This window comes from Balaenoptera physalus, assembly GCF_965194825.1.
Source record: "Balaenoptera physalus genome assembly, chromosome: 20".
In the NCBI taxonomy this organism is placed as follows: Eukaryota; Metazoa; Chordata; class Mammalia; order Artiodactyla; family Balaenopteridae; genus Balaenoptera; species Balaenoptera physalus.
The window spans coordinates 10,710,983-10,720,167 of NC_138901.1; the positions used below are offsets into that span (position 1 = coordinate 10,710,983).

At 63.5% G+C, this 9,185-nt stretch overlaps 1 protein-coding gene across 1 annotated transcript; it reads right to left on the reverse strand.

Annotated features, from left to right (window-relative positions):
- Positions 1-469: 469 nt before the first annotated feature.
- CBX4 (chromobox 4) lies at positions 470-6,809 on the reverse strand. Its single transcript, XM_082440411.1, has 5 exons — positions 6,547-6,809; positions 6,357-6,400; positions 5,139-5,204; positions 2,928-2,994; positions 470-2,638 (listed from the first exon to the last, which is right to left on the reverse strand). The coding sequence occupies exons 1-5, from the start codon at positions 6,613-6,615 to the stop codon at positions 1,235-1,237; spliced, it is 1,650 nt and encodes a 549-aa protein (XP_082296537.1). The 5' UTR covers positions 6,616-6,809; the 3' UTR covers positions 470-1,234.
- Between the last annotated feature and the right edge of the window lie 2,376 nt (positions 6,810-9,185).

The following is a 9,185-nucleotide window of genomic DNA, read 5'->3' on the forward strand; positions in this document are numbered from 1 at the left end:
TGGGGTCGGGGGTGGGGGTGGGGGTGGGGGGCAAAGATCAGCAGGTGCCTGGCGGGCGCGGCGCTGGCCCCACCCAAGTCTCCGCGCCGCTCGCGCACCCGTGCACCCCTCCTCCCCCCACCCACGCAGATCCCGGGTTTGCCAGCGCGGTGGGCAGCGAAGCCCTGAAAACTCTGAGAGCGGGGGCGACGCCAGCACAACCCCCCCGCAGGAATTCCCCTCTCCTTTGGAGAGCCTCTCGACTTCCGGGGAGCGGGGTCACTCCCCGGGTGCGGGCGCCTCTGCTCGCGAAACCAGTCCACTTGGCTTTTGCAAAGGTTTAAGCGCAAGTTGCGATAGGTTCCCCCACAACCTCACCGCCCCCCCAACCCCCGCCAGACATAAGGCGGAAGCGGGATGGGGAGAGGGGTGCAGCCGCCTCCTGAGCCTCTGACGTTCGCTCTTCGCTAATCTCAAACAGCGAAAGTGTACCTTCAACATCTCCATTTAATATTTACATTCAAGCAGGTAATAATTGGAAGCTTATAGTTTAGACATTTCTAGTAGCAGCAGTTTCTAGAGAGCTCGTTTAGCCTTTTAACAAAAAAAAATTTTTTTTTGCACATAGAAACAACACATCCATGTGTACAGTATCAAAAAATATATACCAAGGTTACTGGTATTGCAGTTCCTGGAAGGGGAGGAAATGAAATCAACCGAAATACTGAATGAATGGGTAGAAAGGTCAACAGAAAATAGTTTGTCTGATATAGAATATAACATGATCTAGAGAGAACTCCATAAATCTAGGTTTTTATATTTCAATATATAAATACCTACAAATAAATATATATATATCAGCCCGAAGGGGGTGGTGGGCCTTTTGAGCTCAAACAATACATTTCAATAATAACACCACGTACAAACGGGAGTAAAGTCTGCACTTGACAAGTTAGCACGGTTAAAATATAATACTATAACTCTTAGACCGCCTCGAGTGGCTGCCCTGTCAGTCCCGGAGGTCCACGAGAGAGGGGATGGGGCAGATGAGGGGCGAGACCCGCAGGCACGGCGTGGAAGGCGCGGGCGCTCCAGCCAGAACCCGGTGGAGGGGCGCGGTTGCCGCGGCTTCTGGCATTTTCGCGCTGGGGCCCGGCCCCGGATCTCCCGCAGTTGGAGAGAGGAGGAGTCCGCCTCCAGGCCCCAGGTGTTATGCCCCGGCGGGTACAGCGCTTTCCCTTCCGAAGCCCTTCAGCTACACCGTCACGTACTCCTTGAACGTGACGGTGAGGCAGTTTGCGGTGACGTCGGTGATAATTATATTCCCAAAGAAGGGTTTGAACTCGCTGAGTGGCTCCTCGGGCTCGTCCTGGGCCTCGGTCGGAGGCTTCTCGGCCGCTGTCGCCGGCGCAGCTGCCACCGCCGCGGTTGCGGGCGCCTCAGGCTTCACCTGCAGGGCGCTGGGCGGCTCCCCGGCCTCGCCGCGCGTCTTGACGCAGCGCAAGTCTATGGGCTCGTCCAGGTCTGAGTCCAGCAGGATGACCTCCGGTTGCGGGAGGGCGGCGGCGGGGGGGACGTCCGCGGGGCGCTCGGCGGTGGGGCTGCCCCCCAGGCAGGTGGGGGTGCTAATGCTGCGCGCTGTCAGGCGCTTCTTGCAGGGCTCTCGCTCGCCGTGGGTCTCGGAGAGGCAGCGCTTGCGCGCGTGGGAGAGATTTAGGTCGACGGCGTGGTGATGGTGGTGGTGGTGGTGGTGGTGATGGTGGGAGGGCGGCTGTGTGCCGCGGGGCGGGTCCCAGGCCAGCAGGTCAGGCTTGGTGGTGAGCTGCAAGGGCTGCTCGCCGAAGGCCTCCTTGGTCGGGGAGAGCTTGCGGGAGCCGGCCTCCTGGGGCTGCGGGTCCCCGGCCCCCGGCCCCTCCTCCTCCCTCCTCTTGGAGGGCGTTTCCACCTTCTTCTCCTCCGCCCCCACGGCCTTTTTGAAAGTCCTGTCTGCAGGGGGGTGACGCTCCTCGGCAGCCCGCTTCTTGTGGCTGGGGGAGCGCGCCTCGCCCTCGGCTGCCTCCCCTGACTTGATCTTCACCGCCTGCATGCCGTTCTCCATGTACTTGCTCATCACGATCACGATGCGTCCGTTCTTGTTCTTGTTTTTGACTATCTTCATCTTGCCCCCAATCCCGTTGCCCGTCACCGCTTCCTTGGGGGCCGGCGTCATCCCGTTGGGGGGACCCTTCTCGGAGCCCTTGCCTGGAGCCCCGACCGCACCGGCCAGGGGCTTCACCGCTCCCAGGTAGCCCTTGGCCCCCCCGCCGTGGGCCCACTTATCGGGCGGGTGGCTCTTGGCGCCTAGGTCCGGGCAGGTGGGGCTGGGCGCCTCCTTGTGGCTGCCCTGGTACTGCAGGTCATACATTTTGGGGTCCGGCTGGTAGGGGTGGTGCTTCTTGCTGTTGAGCTGGTAGTAGTATTTGCCGCTCTTGCCTGGCGGTGGGGGCTTGCCCGCCCGCTCCTTGCTGTGCGGCTGGTACTGGTGGTGCTTCTTGCTGTTGAGCTCGTACTGGTGCCCCTGGCCCTTGCCCTGACCACCCAGCTCCAGCTTGGCGCGGTTGTCAGCCGAGGAGTCCTGGAGTCCGGTCAGCACGTTGGAACGACGGGCAAAGGTAGGTACCTAGGGGAATGGGGGTAGAAATGGAGGGAGAGGTAAGAGGAGGGGTAAGGCCAGCCCCAGAGCAAGCCTCAAGCACCAGGACTGTCCCAGCCCCTACCAGGTCAGCAGCTGCGTTATGCGGGGGGGGGGGGGGGGGGGGCGGGGAAGGGTGTGGGAGGTCATGATGAAAGGAAGTGGAATTGGGTGTTCTGGAGGAACTCCCCATGACTTCCGGGCCTGGAGGCAGCTCAGGTGGCAAAGGCATGGGAAAGACTTGTGGACGGCCCCCGGGGCCAGGGAGTGTATTCACCTGCACCACCAGTGGTTTGGGCTTCGGCCCTCGCTTCCGATATCCCATCAGCTGCTCCTGCCGTTCCCTGGGGAGAGGGAACAGAAGGCAGTGCTATTAGCCTCAGATTCACCTCCCTCCTGCTATGCCCCAGCCTACGGTGATGCTCCCACTTTGGTGAGCAGCGGGGCCAGCAAGAACCGGAGGGATCAAGAGCTCACGGCAGAAGATCGCCTCGGCCGCCACTTGGGTGCCTCGGTCCAGCCCAGAGTCCCGCTTTACGCCCACACCAACCCCTATCTGCCCAAGGGGTCTTCTCCAAAGGTTTCCCCCACCTCAGATGTCCATACCTGAACCGGGCCCCCACACAGCCCTGCCTCTTTGGCCTGCAGCTTGGGGCTGGGCGGCTTGGCACTGGTGTCCACAGCCTTGGGCCCGGGGCCCTGCACAAAGTGCACTGGGCTTTGGGGTCCAGGGGATGCAAACAAGTCCAAATGAGGTGTGCGTCGACCCTGGGCCTCCCCGTCAGAGGCACGGGATGCTAATGACCTCATTAAGATTCAGATAACGAGTGCCGCCGGCAGAAGGGAGGACTCGTTTCCTTAAAGGCCAGGCACTAAACAGGGGGAGGGGCTGCGCCCTTGTTTACACAGCGGCAAATGAGCCAATTAGGGGCTGGGGGCGGGGGCCGGACACCAGGCCAGGGCCTGGCCAGGTTCGCAGCCACCTGGTGAACCGGCTCTGGCAAGGCCTGGGCAGAGCTGCTGGGTGGGGCGACGCGGGGCGGCACGCAGAAGCACCGCCTCCTCCACGAGCCCGGGCTCCCAGCCTCCCCTGATTTCCAAATTATTAATAAAGCCCATGGCGGTAGCGGTGCTCAATACAGCTGCCAGGCTTCCGCCTGCGGCCTGGTGGAGGGTGACCTGAGGCAGGGGGGAGGATGATCCTAGCACTGCCCAGCCCTCTATGGGAGAAGGGAGTGCCTCTCCAGCGTTGGCCAAAGTTGCAAACCATTCCCAGGCCAGAAATCTGCTCTCCAGCGACCCTAGGCACCCCCCCCACCCTTGGGCTAACCCAGGGGCGTTCCACCCTGCCTGGGGGCCCGGGCCAGGGCCTAACTCCAAAGTTGCATGGCATTGCAACAGCCTGCGTTTTAAGTCTTTGGGGACCCATTATGCAACATGGCATCAGCCGCTGACATGGTTATAGGGTGGTGAACTCCCAGGTGGAACCGGGGCAGGATCCCTTCTCGGCGCCCCCCTACATCGCAGGAGAGCAACTTCCCTGCCGGTCGCTCGTTCCAAGGGTCTAGAGTTTACAGTTTTAGCGCCAAACGCGCCACAGGAAATAATGCAAAATAAAAGGGGGAGGAGGGATGGAAGGCAGCGGTGTGGCCCAGCTCCGCGGGCTCTTGCCGCTCCTCCCCTCCTCGATCGCCCTTCCCCCTTCTGTCCTCCCCGAAACAGAGAACCGCAGCCACCGGCGGTGAATCCAGCTGCAGCAGCTGCAGCGTGACAAGCATCTGTGCCCACGATGAGCCCCTCGTCAGAAGCCACCCCTCCACCACCAGGCAGTGCCCATCCCACAGCCTTTGGGCCAAGCTCCCCCTGCCCTGAGAATGGGGTCCAGACCCACCAAGCAGCCTAGTGGGAGGTGTGAAGGGCAAGCAGCTCCAGAAAGAATCTGCCCCCTGCCAATCCCAAGCTCCCTGGGGGGTGAGGGTGGCAACTTAAGGCCTTGTCAACTTTTCTCCAGTCCCCAACAGGTTAAGTTCAGTTCCGTGACGTCCGGTGGTTTCACAATGCCAGCTCCCTTGGAGCTGCCCCGAGAGTAGCCCGTGCCAAGCGGCCAGTGGCAGCAGGAAAGCAACACCTAGGCTCCGGGGGTGGGGCTTCAAGGTAGCAAAAGGAGGGGGGCCGGCAGGGAACCAGGCACAGCCCCAACTTCTCTGCGCAGCTGTAGGGCCACCCGCACGCACCCTTCCCACAGTTTCCCCCAAACACAAGCCTCTCCTTCTCCGGCCCTGCCCTCCCCACCCCAAGCTGCAGCAACCGCCAAGGATGTTGGTTAGAGGAGCCGAGGCCCCAGCCGTGCCCATTCAGACCCGGGGGGAGGGGACTCCTGCCAGCCCCCTCCCGGCCCTTTCCCCCTTTCCTGTTGCAGCGTTGGCCCACTCTCCCATTCCCATATACGGTCACGGCTGCGAGAGGCGGCTGCTTGAGGGACGCTCACCTGTTCTGGAAGGCGATCAGCAGCCGGGGATCCAGGATGTTCTCCTCGGGTTCCCACGTGTTATATCTTGCAAGGGAAAAGGGAGGGGGACACGGCGTAAAAAAAAAAACCGAGCCAGCTTTGCGGCCTCCAGGTGGGGAATGACATAAGGCCCTACTCTGTCTTCATGAACCTAAAGCTATTTAGCTGTGGATGTGGGGGTGGAGAGTAAATTTCTGCAGGCCTGACACGGTCCCTGATACACCCTCCCCGAGTCAAAATAAACACACAAGGGCAGGAAGAAAGGGGAGGGGTAAGGAAAATGAAACTAGCAGTTTATTTTGCAGTTGTCAAGAATTTTAAGCATGTTACTGCGACATGTTCCAAAGCCACTTTGCTCACCAGGAACCCTGCGTGCAAAGCAGCCAAAATGCAAAGTCGCAGTCCCCTCCTCCTCTCTCCAGCCCCGAGTCTCCGCGAGGGCTTCAGCCATTCTCCATTTGACCCCTAATCCGATAACCGTCAGCCAAGCGGCCCCCCACACCCCCTCGCGGCCCTGGAGCCCGCTGTCACGGGCAAGCAACCCCCAAATACTCAGCAACACAAAAATATGCCTCTGTGTGTGTGTGTATGTGTGTGTGTGTGTGTGTGTGTGTGTGTGTGTGTGCCTGCGCGTCTGTCTCCATCCGGTGCCTTCGCATTTCAAATTAAAAAAAAAAAAAATTCCCCACCAAAAGCGCTGCAGTGACAGTTCCCAACATTTTCTGCTTTTCTTCTTCCTCTCCCTGCACCACTAGGAGGGAAGAGGCACACAATTGCATTTTCGTCGCTTTTTAATTTTTTTTTTTTTTTGGTTTTGCAATATGGAGCCGTTCGGTGGAGGGAAAGGGGAAAGGAGCCATTTTCTGCTGCACATCAGTCAGTGCCTGCGCCCTCCCTCCCTCCGCCGGCCTCCCCGGCTCGGCCCCGCGTCTCTCCAGCTCCTCCGGCTCCTTTTAGTGCATAAATTAGTGATGGCATTTCCCGGAGAGCAGAGCACAACACAGGGCGCCGGGCTCGGGCTCGGCGGCTCGGCTTCCCCAGTGCCTGCCACCGACTTCCCCACCCCCTCCTCCCTCCACCCCACCTCCACCCCGCCTCCCGTCCGCTCCCCCCACCACCCCACCAGCCCAGCGGGTCCGGAGCCCGGGAGCCCCGCGCCTCGGTACCAGGCTCCCCCGCCCCTCGGCCGCTACTTACTTGGGGGACCAGCCTCTCCATTTCACCAAATACTCCACTCTGCCCTGAGGGGGGAAGAGACAGCACTCCATCAGCTTCCGCGGGATCCCCGGCTCCGGCCCGCAGTCTCCCCACCCCCTCCCCGCCTCCCCGCGGGTTGCTCCGGCTGCCGCTCCCCCGCCGCCTCGCCGTCGCCCCCGCGCCGCCCTACCTTGCGGATCCGCTTCTTCTCGATGCTCTCCACCGCGAAGACGTGCTCGCCAACAGCTGGCAGCTCCATGGCCGAGCCGGAGCGCGCCGGGGCGCGGGCGGCCGGCGCGGCTGCAGACGCTGCTGGCTCCCGCCGGCGCCCCGCTGCCGCCCCGGCCGAGGCGCCCCCGCCGTCCGCGCCGCCGCCGCCGCCGCCGCCGCTCGCCCAGCACAGCCCGGCCGCCCGCCGCTGCCCGCGCCCGCCCCGGCTCCCGGCTCGCGCTCGCTGAGACAACTGAGCCCGGGCCGCGGCTGCACAAGAACTCATGCAAATCCGGACGTCAGCGGGCGGGGCCTCGCCGGGCCCTGCTCGGCGTCAGGGGGCGGGCCGCGGCCGGGATTGGCGCAGCCGGGCCTACCGGAGGCCCCGGGCCTGGGCGGCGGGGGGGTTGGGGGGGGAGGAGGAAGGGCGCGGGAGGGGGCCGGGAGGAGGAGGGCGCCGGGGAGGTGCAGGGGGAGGGATCTGCGAGCCTGGGAGAGGGACACTGGAGGGAGGGAACGGGACCGGGCCGAAGAGGTGTGTCGGCGGCGGGCCGAGGCGGGGTGGAAAGCTTGACGGGACCGCGAGGGTCTGGCTGCGACCCCTCGCCTGCGGCCTACCGCCTCGGCCGGCTCCCTCGCCTCTCATTCTCAGCGTGCACTGCCCAGGGACCCCTGCCGGGGGCCACGGAAGCATCCACTGCAGTTTCCATTTGCACCGAATTGCATCATGTGCAGACTCGCAGGGGGTCGCCGGCAGGGGGCGGAATCGGAGCAGGGGCAGCTCGCGCCCCCACTCTCTGTGTCCCGCCGCCCCGCCCCGCCCCGCGAGGCTTAGGGCATTTAGGAAGGCGAGAAATGGAAAGAGAAAGGATAGGGAGGAGAGAGACGACTGGGTGCAGAGGACCTCCAGGGAGAGCGCGGAGAGGAGAAAGGGGATAGAGGAGCAGCCAGCTTGGGGCCCTAGGGCTCAAGAACCTTACCAGAGGGTTCTCCGATCCCACCCCGGAACCTGCGAGGCTCCTAATTTACCCTCAGCCCTCTCCTTGTTGGGGCGAGAGCGGGATGTCCAGTTTCCAGCAGCAACCCCCCGCCCCCAGCCCGCGGCCAACACGGCGGGAGGCAGGGAGGACAAAGAGGGGGCGAAGGGAATGTCCAGGTCGGCTTGGGGCCCGAGAGGACTTCGTGGGGTCCGGGGAAGGGCTTCGAAAGAGGGAGCAGGGAGGGTCAAGAAAAGGTTGAAGCTGAGCAGGGCACAGCGGGGCCGCACGAAAGGGAGGTGAATGGAATGGCCGAGGAGCCAAGCACTCGTCACGAATTCGCGCTCCCTGGTCCCCGAACGGCAGCGGCGGCCGAGCCGAGGCCCTCCCGACGCGGCCGGAGAAGCCGCCGAGTGTGAAGTTTAGCACCTCCGGCGGCGAGACGGCGCGTTCCGGCGTGCAGCTCCAGCGTCCGGCTGGGGGAGCTGCTGCGCCCCACGCGGCCTCCCGAGGGCGCCGCCCGCGGGGCCGCGATCTCTGTGGGGTCGGAGTGAGGAGGGAGGGGACCTGAGGAGGGGGCAGGGCGGCCCAAGTGGCAGGGGCAGGGGCGCGCCTGCCCTGGGATGTGTCCGGGCCCCCAGCTCCGGGCCCTTGAAGGACCGGGAGCAGGAAGCTTGCGCAATCCCTTGGCTGAGCGTCCATGGAAGAAAGGAAAGGAGCAAAAGCCGAGCGAGAGTGGAACGAGCGGGCGGTGGGGGGGGCGGGCAAAGAGCCATCCGGGTCTCCGCTCCCGCCCTGACACACGTCCCGGAATGCTGGGTGGGGACTGCGCGGGGGCTCGAGAAACTGGGGGAGGGGCGAGGTGGGGAAGCGAACCCCCAAAGCATGCGTTGGGCTCATTTTCTCCCGGGAATCCAGGAGAAGCCTGGAGACGGTCTGGTGTTTAAGGACGAACACGTTGACTCCACCATTTCACCACCACCTCGCAGCTCCCGCGGCTCGGCGGCTTCTGCTGCCCTGGCGGCCGCGGCTCCAGACGGCCCGCGTGGCTCCTCCCCGGAGGGGTCCTGGGGGTGGGGATCGTTTTCTGGCTGCCCCAGAGAGGGGCAGAGAGGAGCTCGGTCTGCAGCGACTACCCTCTGACAATCTTGAGGCGCAAACCCAAGATTCCCCCGAGAAGGTGTTGGGGGGACGCGCCGGCCTGGGAGGGGGCGACGCCTGCTTGTAGTCCTGGGGTACGGGGGCTCTCTGGGTTTATAGAAGCTAAGGGAGGCGAAATCTTTCGGAGGGGGACACAGGCAAAGGTTCTCCTCCCCCTGCTGTGTTTTGGGCTTTTTCCTGACGCTCGTGTCCCGGGAGAGGAGCTCTCGTGTGAGACAACTTGACCGTAGAAGGGGAAGGCTCCCCGAGATTGGCGGGGGAAGCGCTGTCAGCGTGACAGTCACCCTTCCAAACTGAGCCTACCAACTGCCAGGCCGTCGGCGCTGTTGGTCTGTCTGGAGGTCTGCAGCGACCTTGTCCTGGGCAGTCCCTTCGTCCGGGGAGGGTCTTAGCTTCCCGACACTCCGCCCGCCCCCTCGCTAGAAAATCCCCTGGAAAATCTTTTTCCAAGGGGTGTTTCCGAGGCGTCCCGGGCAGGGGG

What these genes read in the sequence shown, in the direction of transcription:
- CBX4 (XM_082440411.1), bottom strand. Translation starts at nt 6,615, where the DNA reads ATGGAGCTGCCAGCTGTTGGCGAGCACGTCTTCGCGGTGGAGAGCATC. An exon ending in AGAAGAAGCGGATCCGCAAG is followed by an intron (nt 6,401 to 6,546) that starts GTAGGGCGGCGC and finishes TTCCCCCCTCAG; the next exon opens with GGCAGAGTGGAGTATTTGGT. An exon ending in CTGATCGCCTTCCAGAACAG is followed by an intron (nt 2,995 to 5,138) that starts GTGAGCGTCCCT and finishes CCCTCTCCCCAG; the next exon opens with GGAACGGCAGGAGCAGCTGA.